This window comes from Odocoileus virginianus, chromosome 2 (genome assembly GCF_023699985.2).
Source record: "Odocoileus virginianus isolate 20LAN1187 ecotype Illinois chromosome 2, Ovbor_1.2, whole genome shotgun sequence".
In the NCBI taxonomy this organism is placed as follows: Eukaryota; Metazoa; Chordata; class Mammalia; order Artiodactyla; family Cervidae; genus Odocoileus; species Odocoileus virginianus.
In genome coordinates, this window is record NC_069675.1 from 1,663,945 (window position 1) to 1,682,735 (window position 18,791).

The window sequence follows — 18,791 nt, forward strand, 5'->3', positions numbered from 1 at the left end:
AGTTACAAACCATGAGGTCTGGTCCCCCTTTGTGACACTGTCTTCCACTGCTGTGCCTTGAATCCCAAAGCTACACAGGCAGGCTCTTCCCCACCAGCAAGAAATGGGACAGGACAAGAGCACTATTGCTGTTTCATTTTAAAGTTCCAGAGGCAGGTGGCAATTCTGCCAAAAGTAATGGGCCCTTGCATGTGTAAATTCCAATTACCCATCGTTGGAATTAATGCTAGCTTTTTTTTTTTTTTGGCCGTGCCCTCCCATGATGTGGGATCTTAGTTCCCCGACCCAGGATGGAACTTGTTCCCCTTGAGTTGGAAGCTTGGAGTCCCAACCACTGGACCACCAGATTGGAGGTTGGAGTCCCCACCAGTGGATTCGCCAGTCTCTTCTGAGATGCAACCCACAAAACTCTTGCAAGCTGCCTATGTGCATGAATGTATATATGTGTGCTGTCTGTGTTTGTCTGTGTGTGTAAATTACGCCCCACCAGAGCAGCAGGAGCCTATCTTCCTTGGATGACTCTCAGTTTCCACACTGGCTTAAGCTCTCTCCGCAAACACACTACTTTCCCTCCTATAGGTTTTTACAATGTTCCTCTCAAGCATTATTAATTTTTTCAAGAAGCAAACTGTCAAGATTTATGACTCTTAGCATGGCTCCCACCCAGTGCATCTTGGATTGATTATTTCCTAAAATACCTCCAAGGCTGGAGCATGTACCAGTGCCTGGCTCCAGCATCACTCACACAGGAGGGTTCATTCCCAGCAAATAATAAAAAACAACTGTAGTGGATATTTGCGGGCTTTTTCAGAGGGTCCCTAGGTCTTCTATCCTGCAGATCCCCACAACAACTCTCCATGAAGGGCTGAAGTGGGACAAGAAGTGCTGACCCCATGTCATGGATGGAAGAGTCTAGGCTCAGGGAGGTGAAAAGACTTGTCCAACAAGAATCATCTAGTAAGTGGTAGAAGAAGGGCCAGAAACTAGATCTTCAGAGTCCTCACATGGACCTCTTGCTCCCAGGCCTCAATGCCCCTCACTGTTGAGCTGGAGGAAGCCCAGGACTCTGGGTGGCCCAGCCCCAGTCGCCAATAAACTCTCTCCTGTACCACCAGCCTCATCCCCAGAGAGCATGTGGCACCAACATGTCCCAGTGCCCAGGTGACTTTGCTAGGAATCACCCCACTCACTTCATTACAACAGCCCCTTCCTCCCCTTAAACCACGAGCTCTGCTAGAGCTAGACCTAACCCACCAGGACCAGGGAAATCCCTCGGCATCTCCAGCTAGGCATGGTTCTCAGCACATTTCATTCTCTCCACGTCCCCCGTGGATGGGGCAGCACGACTTTGCCATCGGTGGGATCCAGCTATGGTCACCTTCACACACGTAAAAGTGAAACAGATCGCCATCACGTTTCCTAAAGAACCAACCCCAAATGTAGCCATCCTGGAGCATAATAAATTCACTGTGACAGTTCTTTTCCTTCTCAGGTCTCTGCCCAGGACAGAGATCTTTGCTGTTAGATCCGATGGGCGATGCCATAGAAGTCTGCCATGAATGCTCTGATGCGGACTCAAGCATTCGTTTGGGCTGGTCCATTTCAAGACATCGAGCAAAAGTTTCAGAATGAAGACGAGGCTTAAGGTGATGGGTTTCCTTACTAGCACATACTTTTAACATCTTCTCCACACATAAATTCTCCCTTTTCTTCAGTTCTTCTTTCATTTCATTTTCCTTTGATTCACTAATTGTTCTTAAATAAAGAATGCCTAATATTTACAAGGGCTCCCCCATATTCAACTGGCAGCACACTGAACTGCCCATGCTAGTAATGATCAATCAAATAATTAATGCATTTTTCAACATACATTCTTGCAGTATTTCTACTGTATCTATATATTCATTTAGGCTGATTGAATATATTCAAGCCAAACTCAATTCCCATATCAGACTATTACCTTATAGTAATTTTAAATGATAATGGTTCCATAAATGTATAGAGAATATACTCAAACTTGTATTTTATCCTAAATTTACTTCATGATATTTACATTTCTGCTTAATAAATTCAGTCTCAAATAGAAGGAAGGTAATTTCCCCTAAAATAATCTTCATTTCTTTATAAAGCACTTGATAAATCAGACCTTCGTGATACAATATTCTATTACAAAGCAAATTCTACAAAAATGTATATTTTTTACTTTATAAGCCCAGGGAGTCTCCAAAAGAAAATCATTCCTTCTTCTTCAACTACAATCAACTTGATTCAACACTGCATGGGTGTCTATAATCTGAGATGTCTTTCTTCTGGTATTAAAAGACCCTGACTGTCCCCTTTATAACCCATTAGCAAGCCCTGTTAGGAGCCTAGCCAAGAGGACTGGGCAAAAACAGGTTCCTGATCTTAGTTTTCTAACATCAGTCCCCAAACTGGCATATTTGCTTCTTCTGTTTTCTGGTTTCAATTTCCCTAATTTAATTACATTTAATCAGTCTTACTGAATACATGGTCAATACCAGATGATCAGTATTGAAATCAGATTGATTATATTCTTTGCAGCCAAAGATGGAGAAGCTCTATACAGTCAGCAAAAACAAGACTAGGAGCTGATTGTGGCTCAGATCATGAAATCCTTATTGCCAAATACAGACTGAAATTGAAGAAAGTAGGGAAAACCACTAGACCATTCAGGTATGACCTAAATCAAATCCCTTATGATTATACAGTGAAAGTGACAAATAGATTCAAGGGATTAGATCTGATAGACAGAGTGCCTGAAGAACTATGGATGGAGGTTCGTGACATTGTACATGAGGCAGTGATCAAGATCATCCCCAAGAAAAAGAAATGCAAAAGGCAAAATGGCTGTCTGCGGAGGCCTTACAAATAGCTGTGAAAAGAGAAGCAAAAAGCAAAGGAGAAAAGGAAAGATATACCCATTTGAATGCAGTGTTCCAAAGAACAGCAAGGAGAAATAAGAAAGCCTTCCTCAGTGATCAATGCAAAGAAACAGAGGAAATCAATAGAATGAGAAAGACTAGAGATCTCTTCAAGAATATGAGAGATACCAAAGGAATATTTCACGAAAAGATGGGCTCAATAAAGGACAGAAGTGGTATGGACCTAACAGAGGCAGAAGATATTAAGAAGAGGTGGCAAGAATACACAGAAGAACTGTACAAAAAAGATCTTCACAACCCAGATAACCATGATGGTGTGATCACTCACCTAGAGCCAGATATCCTGGAATGTGAAGTCAAGTGGGCCTTAGGAAGCATCCCTATAAATAAAGCTAGTGGAGGGTATGGAATTCCAGTTGCGCTATTTCAAATCCTAAAAGATGATGCTGTGAAAGTGCTGCACTCAATATGCCAGCAAATTTGGAGAACTCAGCAGTGGCCACAGGACTGGAAAAGGTCAGTTTTCATTCCAATCCCAAAGAAAGGCAATGCCAAAGAATGCTCAAACTACCACACAATTGCACTCATCTCACATGCTAGCAAAGTAATGCTCAAAATTCTCCAAGCCAGGCTTCAACAGTATGTGAACCATGAACTTCCAGATGTTCAAGCTGGATTTAGAAAAGGCAGAAGAACCAGAGATCAAATTGCCAACATCTGTTGGGTCATTGAAAAAGCAAGAGAGTTCCAGAAAAACATCCATTTCTGCTTTATGCCAAAGCCTTTGACTGTGTGGATCAAGTAAACTGGAAAATTCTTCAAGAGATGGGAATACCAGACCACTTGATCTGCCTCCTGAGAAATCTGTATGCAGGTCAAGAAGCAACAGTTAGAACCAGACATGGAATAACACACTGGTTCCAAATCTGGAAAGGAGTATGTCAAGGCTGTATACTGTCACCTACTTATTTAACTTATATGCAGAATACATCATGCAGAATGCTGGGCTGGATGAAACACAAGCTGGAATCAAGATTGCAGGGAGAAATGTCAGTAACCTCAGATATTCAGATGACACCACCCTTATGGCAGAAAGTAAAGAAGAACTAAAGAGCCTCTTGATAAAAGTGAAAGAGGAGAGTTAAAAATTTGGCTTAAAGCTCAACATTCAGAAAACTAAGATCATGGCACCCGGTCCCATCACTTCATGGCAAATAGATGGGGAAACAATGGAAACAGTGAGAGACTTTATTTGGTGGGGGGGGGGGGGGGGGGGCCTCCAAAATCACTACAGATAGTAACTGCAGCCATGAAATTAAAAGACACTTGCTCCTTGAAAGAAAAGCTATGACCAACCTAGACAACATATTAAAAAGCAGAGACATTACTTTGCCAACAAAAGTTCATCTAGTCAAAGCTATGGTTTTTCCAGTGGTCATGTATGGATGTGAGAGTTGGACTGTGAAGAAAGCTGAGCACTGAAGAATTGATGCTTTTGAACTGTGGTGTTGGAGAAGGCTCTTGGGAGTCCCTTGGACTGCAAGGAGATCCAACCAGTCCATCCTAAAGGAGATCAGTCCTCGGTGGTCATTGGAAGGACTGATGCTGAAGCTGAAACTCCACTACTTTGGCCACCTGATGTGAAGAACTGACTCATTGGAAAAGACCCTGATGCTGGGAAAGACTGAAGGTGGGAGGAGAAGGGGATAACAGAAGATGAGATGGTTGGATGGCATCACCAACTTGAAGGACAAGAGTTTGAGTAAGCTCTGGGAGTTGGTGATGGACCGGGAGGCCTGGCGTGCTTCAGTCCAATGGGGTTGCAAAGAGTCAGCCATGAATGAGCGAGTGAACTGCATACATGTCCTGTATTATAATGAACCTTAAATTATTTTAGAAAGAAAATGAACCAGAGTAAAACATACAAATAGAATAAGTAAATGGGCTTCAAGGATTCAGTCCTCTGGAGCCTGCTTTAAAAACGCTCTTGCCTACTGAGCTACCTAGTCCTGACCCTCCCTCCAAAAGGGGTCCCAAGTCTATTCACTTCTTACATCTCCCATCACCATCTTGAACCTGGACTACTCTAACAGCCTTTCAGCTGGCCTCCTGTTGCACTCTGCCCCAAATATCAGCCAGGATAATCCTATAATTAAGGCAAAATTTACATACAGCGAAATGCATAGAGCATAAGTGCACGAGTTCTGGTCCATTACCTACCTGTGTAACCATCACACCAATTTAGATCATGGAACATCCCTGTGCCACCCAGAAAGTACCCTCATTCTCCTTTACAGGGTCACCACCCCCATGGGCAACCACTGTTCTCTTTTATCAGCATTCACTAGCTGTCCCTGCTCTTGAACTTACAGAAATGGAACTGTATAGTATATACTTTCATATCTGTCTTCTTCTGGGCAAATAAGGCATCCATGTTGTTTTGTGTATCTGTCATTCATTCTTTTTTATGGCTGAGTAGTTTTCCATCTTCGAATGTTCCATAATTTGCCCAGTCCCTTACTGATGGACATTTGAGTTGTTTTCAGCATGGGGTTGTTTCAAGTAAAGTTGATGTAAGCATTCATGAACAAGTCCTTTTGGGGATATGTGTTTCCATTTCTCTGTTGTAAATCCCCAGGGATGCAACTGCTGGTTAAAGGGTTGTAAGGAAGTGCTGAACACTTGTGCAAAAAGCCTATTCCATTTTCCACTCTGACCAACAGTGTGTGAGAATTCAAGTTTCTCCAAATCCTCATCAGTATTGTCTTTCCCACCCTCAGCAGTTCTCAGGGGGTTGTGATGTCATCTCACTGTGGGCTCTTTGGTTTCTTGGTTGGCTGGCTGGGTTTGTTTGGCTGCACCAGTTCTTCACACCCACGTGAGAACTCTTAGTTGCGGCATGTGGGATCTAGCTGCCTGACCAGGGATCAAACCTGGGCCCCCTACACAGCGAGCTCGGAGTCTGAGCCACCCAGCCACTAGGAAAGCCCCTCATTATGATTTAAATGTGCATTTCTCAGATGTCTAAAGATGCTGAGCACATTTTTCTATGCTTATTGGCCATTTGGACCCTTTTATAAAGGGTCTATCCAAGTCTTTGGCCCATTTTTTAAATTGAATAGTTTATCTTTTTAGTATTTAGCCCTAAGAACTCTTTATATGTCCTGGGTATAAGTCTTTTGTATCTGGACATAATTTTTTTCAGATATATGCATTGTAGGCATTCTTTCCTGGTTTGTAGATTGTCTTTTTCTTCTCTTCATGATGTCTTTTGATGAACAACAGCTTTTAATTTTGATAAAGATCAATTTATCAGTTCTTTTTCTTTTATGTATCTAGCATTTGATGTCCTAAGAAACCTCTGCCTTCTCCTTTGTTCTTCCACAAACTCTGTAATTGTGGAATTTGTGTTGAGGTGTATAATACATCTCAAATTATTTTTGTGTGTAGCGTGAGGTAGGGATCAAAGCTAACACTTTTTCTATAAGTTTATAAGTCATTCCAACATCATTTATTGAGAAGACTTTTATTTTCCCATTGAATTGCCTTGGCAACACTGTCCAAAAATCTATTGATCACACGTGTGGATTTATTTTAGGACTCTCTATTCTGTCCCATTAATCTATGTGTCTATCCTTATGCCAACACCACATAATCTTGAGGCACTTTTGAACAAGTCTTGAAATCAAATAGCGAGAGTTCTCCAAATGTGTCCTTTTTTAGAACTGCTTTAATGATTTCAGGTCTTTTTTATTTCCATATACATTTTTTGAATCAACTTGTCAATTTTGATCAAGATACCATAAAACTTTCAAAATAAGCATTACGGGACTTCCCTGGCAGTCCAGCAGTTAAGATACTATACTTCCACTGCAGGGGCATAGGTTCAATCCCTGGTCAGAGAACTAAGATTCCATGCTGTGCTGTGTGGCCAAAAGCTAGAAAAATAAAATAAGCCTTACACTGTGCTTGCCTACTTCCTCTTCCCTATCCACCCTTGAGAAAACCCTCTTATGACTGCAGTTACCTTTGCAAGACAAGTCCAGGGTTCTCACTGTGGCTCCCACACCTGACCCCTCTTGCTCCCAGCCGTTCCTTATTCTTGGCTGCTTCTCCCCTGAGGCACAGAGCGGGGCCCCTGAGCACAGCGCTGGGAGAATTTGTACAAAGGCTGCCTGTCGCCACTGTCCTTCTGTCCTCCACAAACACCTTGACCGCTCCAGGAAAGCCCAGAAGAGGAACGATGGAAAATGACATTCCCATGGCTCTGTCCAAAGACATTTTTCACCTGTCACAACGTTACTGCAGCATTTTGACGGTTTCAGATTTTCCAAATTCTTGCCTTAAATTTAATGCCTCTTCTCTTGGCAGCATCTGCTTCCTACCAAATTCCTAGCTGCCTTGGAAATTTTTATGATGATTAGTGTAATCATATAATTTACCAATACTGACAGCACCCAATGAAGAATGTACCATATTGACATCACCAGCCTGATTCATGAGCTTACTTTGCTCTTAATGAGAAGTGCACTATTTGATATGAATTTTAATAGAAAAGAAGATGGATTGTGTACCCTGCAACTTTACCAAATTTGTTTATCAGCTCTAACAGTTTGTTAGTGGAATCTTCAGGGTTTTCTACATAAAATATCATATCATCTGTGGACAGAGATAGGGTTACTTCTTTTCCAGTTTACCATGCTTGATGATTTTTATCTCTAGCGTCGACAACCATCCGACATAAATTTACTTTTTTATTAGTTTGCTGCCTAAAATGTAAAGTCCGTGATGCGGGTATATTTCTGCCTGTCTTGTTCACTGCCTCTCGCACTACTTTGTAGTCAGTGTTCAATAAATGATTGTAGGATGAATGACTCACCCCTCTTGGCACATAGCAGGGACTCAGCAAACGACAACAGGTAATCACTACTGTTATGTCTAACATAATAGTTCAATGCAAGAAGAATCATCGTGCCTTAAAATGAGAAATTTCCATTATGCAGGATGGTTTCCAGTGCAATAAATAAATAGCACCAAGCCCCTAGCTGCAGTGGAGTCCCTGGGTGGGTCCTAGCTCACTCCCTGGCCCACCCTTTCAAATAATCCCTGTAGCCGTCACAGATGACAACTCTGTTCAGATGCCAATCTACACAGAGGAACTTCTGTAAACAGGCCCTCACTGTGTCCTGTCACCTCTGCTCAAAGCCTCCAGGGCTTCCCACGGGGCCAGGGCTGACCCAACCAAAGTGCTGGCCAGGCCACCAGGGTCCAAGTCGTGGAGCTGGAGCTGGGACAGGGCCTCCTGCCAGAGACAGCACACAAGGCCCAGCGTGCCGAAGCTGTCAGGCCCCCAGGTACCGGAACAAACAGAAGCCGGGGAGCCAAGGGCAGAGCCAAGGCCAGGGCGTGGGAGCCAAGAGCCCAAAGGAGGTCAGGAACCAGTCCCAGGGTGGGTGGAGCAGGTGTGTCTGCTCGTGGCGCTGGCAGTGGGGGTCAACTGAGTGGGCCTGGGTGGACCAGAGGGGCGGACGGCCTCGGCCTCCTGGCACATGCCCTGCTCAGGTCCTTTCCTGCAACACGCTGACAGTGTCAGCGTAACGGCTTCCTGGAAAAGACTGCTCCTTTTCTCAGGGTTCATGAAGAAAGCAATAGAGATCCCCACTCTCTGATGCCTTCTAAGGGGAGCTGACTTTTGAAGCTTATTCCATTCCAGATCTGACCACCCCCTCACCTCAGATATCTCTCTAAATATAAAAACCCAAACCATACCAAACAGACACTATCTAAGACTCTGATTGAAATAATAATTACAGTATGGTGGTGGTTTAGTTACTAATTTGTGTCTGACTTTTGTGACCCCATGGACTGTAGCCCACCAGGCTCCTCTGTCCAAGGGATTTCCCAGGCAAGAATAGGCAAGAATTCTGGAGTGGGTTGCCATTTCCTTCTCCAGGGTCTCCAGGGTCCTTCTCCAGGGTTTGCCATTTCCAAACCCAGGTCTCCTACACTGCAGGCAGATTCTTCACCAACTGAGCTATGAGGGAAGTCTCTAAAATTCTGATGGAAATAATAATTACAGTATAATAAAGAATAATTTCATTAGCTACATATGGATGTGAGAGTTGGACCATAAAGAAGGCTGAGTGCTAAAGAATTCATGCTTTTGAACCGTGGTGCTGGAGAAAACTCTTGAGAGCCCCTTGGACTACAAAGAGATCAAACCAGTCAATCCTAAAGGAAATCAACCCTGAATATTCATTGGAAGGACGGATGCTGAAGCTGAAGCTCCAATACTTTGGACACCTGATGCAAAGAGCCAATTCACTGGAAAAGACCCTGATGCTGGGAAATACTGGGGGCGAGAGGAGAAGAGGATGACAGAGGATGAGGTGGTTGGATGGCATCACTGACTCAATGGACATGAATTTGAGCAAACTCTGGGAGATAGTGAAGGACTGGGAAGCCTGGTGTGCTGCAGTCAATGGGATCTCAAAGAGTCTTGGCAACTGAACAACTCTTAAACTTTTAAAACTTATCTCAGAGTCCAAAGAGCTTTTGTTTACACAGGTTGTATCTATCAAGTTGCTATACAATTAAAGCTGAGAATTTCTAAAATATTTACCCATTTAAAAACAATAATGAACCTATTACATGTTAATGAAAATGACATAATTCTTATGAAAAACAACCACCATTTCAAGCCAAAAAAATCAACGAGAAAAATGGTATTGTTTTGCATTTTTACAAATTGTTTTAGCATCTGGCTTAATAAAAGACAGCTGGCCTCTCACGCCTGCTTCTGCACTATGCTCTGCCCTATGCTGTTTTGGTTGAAGTTGATGATGAAAATCTGCTGTCATGCATGCAGGTAGCTGATGTATACTTTTCAGGTAGAATCAGTATGTGAAAGGGTGTTGAGTAGCCCCGAGGGGTCCTCAGATCATGGTTTGAGAACCTCTGGCTTAGATAATAACGATGCTACCACATCCACAGCCCACACGGCTCATGTTAGTGAGGATGAGAAGAGCTCAGGGCGGGCAGCTGAGGCAGGGATAGAGGAAGCCGTCACGGGTGCAGTGGGGCTTCATCATCCGGGTACCCATCCCCATTCCGCCTACACCCAGCCAGGAGGAGCCTGAGTCCCACTGGCTCCCTCCTGGGAAAAGGAAATATTAAGATGAAGTATCCCTGAGTCAGCCCCGAACCATGATTCAGTTCAGTCGCTCAGCCATGTCCGACTCTTTGTGACCCCATGGACTGCAGCACGCCAGGCCTCCCTGCCCACCACCAACTCCCAGAGTTTTCTCAAACTCATGTCCATTGTGTTGGTGAGGCCATCCAACCATCTCATCCTCTCTCATCCCCTTCTCCTCCCGCTTTCAGTCTTTCCCAGCATCAGGGTCTTTTCCAGTGAATCAGTTCTTCGTATCAGGTGGCCAACGTATTGGAGCTTCAGCTTCAGCATCGGTCCTTTCAATGAATATTCAGGACTGATTTCCTTTAGGATTGACTGGTTGTATCTCCTTGCATCCAAGGGACTCTCAAGAGTCTTCTCCAACACCAAACTTCAAAAGTATCAATTCTTTGGCAGTCGGTTTTCTTTATATCACATCCATACATGACTACTGGAAAAACCACAGCTTTGATTAGAAGGACCTTTGTTGGCAAAGTAATGTCTTTGCTTTTTAATAAGCTGTCTAGGTTGGTCCTAGCTTTTCTTCCAAGGAGCAAGTATCTTTTCATTTCATTGTAGTCACCATCTGCAGTGATTGTGGGGCCCAAGAAAATAAAGCCTGTCACTATTTCCATTGTTTCCCCATCTATTTGCCATGAAGTGATGGGACCGGATGCCATGATCCTAGTTTTTTTAATGTTGAGCTTTAAGCCACCTTTTTCACTCTCCTCTTTCACTTTCATCAACAGGCTCGTCAGTTCCTCTTCGCTTTCTGCCATAAGGGTGGTATCATCTGCATATCTGAGGTTATTGATACGAACCATGATTGGCAGGGACCAAATGCTGAATGGGAAGAATCTAGAGAGACGGTACAGGGTACCGAGAAAGACGGTCAGTGCTTCAGCACTCAAGCCAGGACGAACACTGCACCACCTGAGAGACGTAAATGCCAATTCGATTGGCCTGACCGAAATCCTGGGTGGCAAGGATTTGGAAAGCTCCTTTAGGGGACTCTAAGTGCACCCTGGGGTGAAATCATCCGATTTGAGTGGGCTCAGGAAGCAACCGCCCTGGCTTTGAATCTGTGCTCCACTAGTTACACATACAGCTTACTACTTGCATGCATGTGCACGTAAGCTCGGCCACTCAGCTGTGTCCAACTCTTTGTGACCCCCTGGACTGTAGCCTGCCAGTCTTCTCTGTCCATGGGATTTTCCAGACAAGAATACTGGAGTGGGTTTCCATTCCCTATGACCTCTGGTCAATTCCTCAGCCTCAGTTTACTCATCTGTAAAATGGGAATACCTTTAAGGATGTTTGGAATACTAAATGAGATCATTCATTCAAAGTTCTTAGAGCTGTATCTGGCACAAAATATGAATTTAGTAAATGTGAGCTGTTGTTACTAGTTATGGTGTTTTGGGTGCAGACCATCAGCCTCCATGGACAATGTTTGAGGAGACGGGACCAGGCACCCAAGGAAGGGGATGGGGTCCAGTCTGAGTGCTTCCACAAAATAGATGTCCCAACTGAGTCCTCTGTGTCTTCATCTGGAAATTTTGGGAGCCAGGACTTCCACCCCCCAGGACCTGGTCCTGAATTCTCCGGGAGAGACGAGAGAGTTGACAGAAGGGCACAAAGATGATGACGCTGGAAATAGGTGCAGGAAGAGTCAAAGGGTGCAATGCGATGATTCACACTGTCTGTGTGTTTGTGTGTGTGTGCGTGCACACATGTGCAAGTATATATGCTCTCTAGTCACGGTCAGATACTGTTTTCCTTTTTACATTATGGAAACATCTTTAATCTATTGCAGATGACAGAGGGGAGAACACAGAGTGGAAACATTTTAATGGCTTCTTCTCAGCCTGTGGGCTGTCTGCCGAGACTTGAGACAAATGAGGCTCGCTCCTCGTTCGTCTTCAAGAACATCATCATCACACGTTACACGCCGCCCTCTGCCTGGGTGCTCGTCAGATCGTCCCCAAAAGTTAAGAGCAACAGGAGGGCCAGGGAAAGATGGAAGGACTTGGACCGATTTCTGAATGGGCAGTGCAGCCGTGACTCAATAATTTCAGGAAGAAGCAGATAAGTCATGGATGAATCATACAACACTTCTTCTAGAATTACTGGCTGTGGACAGCTCCTCCAGCTGTTCACTGGGTGGAATTTGAGAGTCTTTACACACAGATGAATCTTAGGACACCCATCCCCCAAGAGGAGCCTATGCCCTGGTGACCAATGACCAACTGGTTTAATTTCCTTCAGGTTTTTTTACTTTTGCTAATTCACACAGAGAGAAGCGCCAAGCAGCCTGAAATAAGTAACAGAAATGAACTGGAGGGATCGTCCAAGGCCAATCCTGTGCCTCCCAGGAGAATCATACCTAAACATCCAGGGCAGGGCTGTCTGGCTGCTGACGACCCAGAGGGAGCCAAGGAAACAGGAAGGTAATTGGATGCAGGGCTTCACATGCTTCACGGGGAGCAAGGGTACGCAGGCTATTCCTTCAGACATGGGGGTCGGGCTGAGACTGTAAACCTCATTAAAGCATCAACTCTCACGTCCGGGTCTTGAATTTTGACACTAAGTTAAGCCTTAGACATAATGGGCTGATTAAAGGGGCAGGAGACTGGCCCCCATGTCAAGTTCTTACCTTCCCCCCAGCCCCAGGCTGGATGCCTTTGGAGGCCAGGCTGTGATGGAGAGAGCAGCTGAAAGCAAAGAGGGATTGGGGTTTGTTTATGTTTGGTTGGTTGGTTGGTGGGCTGTTTGGTGGCTAATTTAGTTGTTTGTTTGTTTTCTTGGTTAGTTGGTTGGTAGGCTGGTTGTTTATTTTGTTGTTTGGTTGGTAGGTTGGTTAGTTGGCAGTTGGTAGGTAGGTTGTTTGGTTGGTAGGTTGGTTAGTTGGCAGTTGGTAGGTAGGTTGTTTGGTTGGTAGGTTGGTTAGTTGGTTGGTTGGTTGGCAGGTTGGTAGGTAGGTTGTTTGGTTGGTAGGTTGGTTAGTTGGCAGTTGGTGGGTAGGTTGTTTGGTTGGCAGGTTGGTAGGTAGGTTGTTTGGTTGGTAGGTTGGTTAGTTGGCAGTTGGTAGGTAGGTTGTTTGGTTGGTAGGTTGGTTAGTTGGTTGGTTGGTTGGCAGGTTGGTAGGTAGGTTGTTTGGTTGGTAGGTTGGTTAGTTGGCAGTTGGTGGGTAGGTTGTTTGGTTGGCAGGTTGGTAGGTAGGTTGTTTGGTTGGTAGGTTGGTTAGTTGGCAGTTGGTAGGTAGGTTGTTTGCTTGGTAGGTTGTTTGCTTGGTAGGTTGTTTGCTTGGTAGGTTGGTTAGCTGGCAGTTGGTAGGTAGGTTGTTTGCTTGGTAGGTTGGTTGGTAGGTTGTTTGGTTGGTAGGTTGGTTAGTTGGCAGTTGGTAGGTAGGTTGTTTGCTTGGTAGGTTGGTTGGTTGGTAGGTTGGTTAGCTGGCAGTTGGTAGGTAGGTTGTTTGGTTGGTAGGTTGGTTAGTTGGTTGGTTGGTTGGCAGGTTGGTAGGTTGGTTGGTAGGTTGTCTGGTTGGTAGGTTGGTTAGTTGGCAGTTGGTAGGTAGGTTGTTTGCTTGGTAGGTTGTTTGGTTGGTAGGTTGATTAGTTGGTTGGTTGGTTGGCAGGTTGGTAGGTTGGTTGGTAGGTTGTCTGGTTGGTCGGTTGGTTAGCTGGCAGTTGGTAGGTAGGTTGTTTGCTTGGTAGGTTTGTTGGTAGGTTGTTTGGTTGGTAGGTTGTTTGCTAGGTTGTTTGGTCAGTAGGTTGGTTAGTTGGCAGTTGGTAGGTAGGTTGTTTGGTTGGTAGGTTGGTTAGTTGGTTGGTTGGTTGGCAGGTTGGTAGGTTGGTTGGTAGGTTGTCTGGTTGGTAGGTTGGTTAGCTGGCAGTTGGTAGGTAGGTTGTTTGGTTGGTAGGTTGGTTGGTAGGTTGTTTGGTTGGTAGGTTGTTTGGTAGGTTGTTTGGTCAGTAGGTTGGTTAGTTGGCAGTTGATAAGTAGGTTGTTTGGTTGGTAGGTTGGTTAGTTGGTTGGTAGGTAGATTGGTTGGCAGTTGGTAGGTAGGTTGTTTGGTTGGTAGGTTGGTTAGTTGGTTGGTTGGTTAGTTGGCAGATTGGTAGGTAGATTGGTTGGCAGTTGGTAGGTAGGTTGTTTGGTTGGTAGGTTGATTAGTTGGTTCATTGGTTGGCAGGTTGGTAGGTGGGTTGTTTGGTTGGTAAGTTGGTTAGTTGGTTGGTTGGTTGGTTGGCAGATTGGTAGCTAGGTTGTTTGGTTGGTAGGTTGGTTGGTAGGTTGACTGGTTGGTAGGTTCGTTGGTAGGTTGGTTGGTTGGTAGGTTGGTTGGTAGGTTGTTTGGTTGGTAGGTTGTTTGGTAGGTTGTTTGGTTGGTAGGTTGGTTAGTTGGCAGTTGGTAGGTAGGTTGGTTGGTTGGTTGGTTGGTTGGTTGGCAGGTTGGTAGCTAGGTTGTTTGGTGGTAGGTTTGTTGGTAGGTTGACTGGTTGGTTGGTCAGTTAGTTGGTTGTTTTCTTGGTTGGTCATTAGTTGGTAGGTTGGTAGGCTGTTTGGCTGGTAGGTTGGTTGGTAGGTTGACTGGCTGGTTGGTCGGTTAGTTGGTTGTTTTCTTGGTTGGTTATTAGTTGGCAGGTTGGTAGGTTGTTTGGTTGGCAGATTGGTTGGTAGGTTGACTGGTTGGTTGGTTGGTTGGTTGTTTTCTTGGTTGGTTATTAGTTGGCAGGTTGGTAGGCTGTTTGGTTGGTAGGTTGGTTGGTAGGTTGACTGGTTGGTTGGTTGGTTGTTTTCTTGGTTGGTCATTAGTTGGCAGGTTGGTAGGCTGTTTGGCTGGTAGGTTGTCTGGTTGTATTCGCCTCTAAATGTGTGTTCCACTTAGAGGCAACTCGCCAGTCTGGACATCTACTTTGCCAGTGTGCTGTGACCAGTGCAGAACTACCCTCGAGGCCTCACCCAACACGCGTACCCTGTTCTGTGGGTGTCTCCTTGCACACGCTCTCCATCTAAGGGTGGCAATGCTGTGCCCTGTCACCTCCGAGGGACTGCGGGACCTCGCCAGGAGATACCAAAGCTTTGCCTCTAACTCCCTCCTGATGAGAAGATGCTGACTTCTGTCCCTGCCTCCCCAGGACAGACCGCCAACAAGGTGGGTGAGGGGGTGGGATGTGGTCTCAGCCATGGACCTCAGGCCCCCACTGGCTCTGAGTCACACTCCACAGAGAAACAAAGCCCCGTGGTCTCCCGCATGGGCAAGACTCCCACCAGTTCGGTCCTCAGCCTCTCTCTCTACAAACCAAGGGGGCAGAAAGGGGGCCAGGCTCAGGGCAGAATACATTCAGCTTCTCAGCATCTAAGGAAGCTCATCCCCAGTTCAGGCCCTTCCACCAGGGGTCTCACCAAGAGGTATATTGTTCCTGTATAAAATGTTAGGATTAAGGAAGCTACGAAGCTGTATGAATGGACTTTGTTGTTGGTGTTGGACTCAGTTGTGTCTGACTCCTTGTGACCCCATGGACTGCAGCACGCCAGGCTTTCCTGTCCTTCACTATCTCCCAGAATTTGCTCAAACTCATGGCCATTGAGTCAATGACGCCATCCAACCATATCATCCTCTGTTGCCCCCTTCATCTCCTGCTCTCAATATTTCCCAGCATCAGGGTCTTTTCCAATGAGTCAGTTCTTCGCATTAAGTAGCCAAAGTTTTGGAGCTTCAGCTTCAGCATCAGTCCCTCCAATAAATATTCAGGGTTGATTTCTTTTAAGATTGACTGGGTTGATCTCCTTGCAGTCCAAGGGGCTCTCAAGAGTCCTCTCCAGAACCACACTTCAAAAGCACCAGTTCTGTGGCACTCGGCCTTCTTTACAGTCCAACTCTGACATCCATACAGGACTACTGGAAAAACCACAGCTTTAACTATATGAATGAACTTAATGGACTATATGGAATGGACTTAAACTTGGCTAAATATAGAGCTCCTAATGCTAGCCTCACAAAGGAATCCTTTCATCACATTTTCTTTGCTTCTTTCCTTCTCTCTTTTTAGCAAGGCTAAATTCACTAAAAAAATTTCACTGCGTTGAGAATGGCAACTTTTAGACAAACAAGACTCATCCATTTTTGACAAGACTAAAATGCTTGAAAAGCCTGTAAAATGAATTATTTTTATTATTTTATTATTACATTTCTCAGATATTTGAACTTGAAAACCCAAATCATATTTGTTTTGTGAACAAATATTTTACTACCTTTGCTGATTCTCCTATGTCCTGGCCTGCTGGCTTGAGAGAAGTGAATGTCAATTAGATTAACAGGAAGGGGGCAGAACAGGAGGGTGAGGGAGCCATTCCCATACTGACCATCTTGTCTGCTTCCCCCAGGACAAAATTAGTGTGCTTCCTTCCACAAGTCAAAAAAGCAAACAAAGCAAAACAAAATCTTTTTCCCTCTCTGTCTCTCTCTCTCATTCACTCACACACTTTACACCATAGTAACAGTGAGACTTACCTGATCCTGAATTGCACGTTTTAACAGAGGGAGGCCCATGGTAAAAGTCACTCTCTGAAATGTCAAAGTTCTCATTTCATCCAGATTCAAATCATACCTGTGACAAATGGATACAAAACAGGTGTTAAGACCTTGAACTGGCCGTGAATGGAGCCTTTGGACCCAGGGATCTGGCAGGACAGACGTCTTTCCTGGGCCTCTCTGAAGCTCTTGTTTGATACTGTGGGTCAAAGGAGGCCAGTGTGTGTGACACAAGCTGTGTGGTCAATACAGGGGGTCAAAAGGGAAAGAAAGAAATGTTTCGTAGTTGCACAGTAGGAATAGAAATGCAGACTTAGAGAATGGACCTGTGGAGGGGCGGGGGCCGGTGCGCGGAGAGGGGAGGGCGGCAAGAGCTGGGAGGTTGGGATGGACGTATGCACACTCCACGCATAAAACAAAGGACCAGCGGGCACCTCCTCAACAGCACAGGGAGCTGGTCCAGGGCTCTGAGAGGGGTGGGCGGGGGGAGGGGAGGGAGTCTCAGAAGAGAGGGGATGTGTCTGCACGTACAGCTGAGCCACACTGCTGCAAGCTGAAATTAACACAACACTGTAAAGCGATTACCCTCCAGTGAGCAAGATGCTTTCCTGGAACTCCCTTGTTTTCTCCATGATCCAATGAACGTTGGCAATTTGATCTCTGGTTTCTCTGCCTTTTCTAAACCCAGCTTTTACATCTGAAAGTTCATATGCTGCTAGTCTAGCTTGAAGGATTTTGAGCATAATCTTGCTAGCATGTAAGTTAAAGGATACATATTCCAAAAACAAATGTTTTAACTTATTTTGACCTGTACACTTAAATATAGCCATTAGATGGCGCTTGTTCTTCATTTCAACAGCAACCCCAAGGAATCGCTATTTAACAAAGATAGCAAAGCTAGATGAAAAAAATCTTAGAATCTGTCCTCCTGAAAGCTTGAACATCTGCCTATCATAATATGAATGTCTAAATTCCTAATGCTTTTCAAGCAAAAAGGTAACTATCTCTGTGATGGAAAAGTCAGGGTTTCAGGAACATCTCAAGCTCTCCCATGAAACATACATATTTGTTTGTGCATTTTCTGTTTTTAAATATCAACCTCTACTTTTAGCAATCTTAGTCTTTCTGTTTGCTCTTGTGCTCAGTCATGTCCGACTCTTTGTGACCCCGTGGACTGACCACCAGGCTCCTCTGTCCACAGGGTTTTCCAGGCAAGAATACTGGAGTGGGTTGCCATTTCTTACTCCAGGGCATCTTCCTGACCCAGGGATTGAACTCTTGCATCTCCTGCACCTCCTTGAATCTCCTGCACTGGCAGGCAGATTCTTTACCACTGCACCCCCTGGAAAGCTGTGTTATGCAAACAGTATTTAGCATTTAAGGTGGCCTACTAAGATTACTGGGCTTCCCAGGGCGCAGTGGTACAAAGGATCCACCTGCCACTGCAGGAGACTCGGGTTCGATCCCTGGGTCAGAAGATCCCCTGGAGGAGGAAATGGCAACCCTCTCCAGTATTCTTTCCTGGAAAATTCCAGGGACAGAGAAGCCTGGCAGGAGACAGTCCATGGGGTCACAAAGAGTCAGATAGACTCAGCACACAGACACACACAAGGCATAAATCATAAATAACAATGGTTTTGGTATTTTAACAGATATAATTTCTTTTTTCTGTCTCCTTGGGTCTGTAAGATATGAAGATTTGGCAAATATTTTTATGTCTGTGCCATAAGTGGCAGAGAGAGGCCCTATGGAATTAAGAGACCTGGCAGGTCCTGGGTAGATGGCATGAGAGTTGAGAGTAAGAGCTGGGACCCATATGCTGGGCAGCACCTTGAGGACAGCTATTGGGGTGGCGATGGGGTCCAGAGAGGGCCAGCTCTACTCCCAGCAGCTCCACCATCTGACTTACCTACTGGTGGTCTGTGTAGGACTTCGCTTTTTTAAACATGGTTCCATTATTAAGAAGAATCTTGAAAACCTCTGAGCTAGGATACATTACAGGCAAGAGTAAAAGCAAAAGACAGGAGCTTCACTTATCCTCAGAGTCGTGTAGGGGATGGGCATCCAGCATAAGCATTAATAAGACGATGCCTCACTGGGAAGTTCCACATGCGGAATTAGGACCAGACTATAAGACGCTAAGTTTAAAAACCTGAATCGTAAATACCTAACAGAG

The 18,791-nt window shown here is 45.0% G+C and overlaps 1 protein-coding gene across 2 annotated transcripts in view; it reads right to left on the bottom strand.

Annotated features, from left to right (window-relative positions):
• The window catches only part of ACOXL (acyl-CoA oxidase like), a 319,722-nt gene extending 303,021 nt beyond the window's left edge, over positions 1–16,701 (bottom strand). For both annotated transcript variants that reach the window (XM_070474015.1, XM_070474021.1), the window contains exon 1: positions 16,595–16,701. In XM_070474015.1, the coding sequence (XP_070330116.1) occupies positions 16,595–16,669 (75 nt within the window). In that variant the 5' untranslated portion in view covers positions 16,670–16,701. The remainder of the gene's footprint in view (positions 1–16,594) is intronic.
• Positions 16,702–18,791: the final 2,090 nt, after the last annotated feature.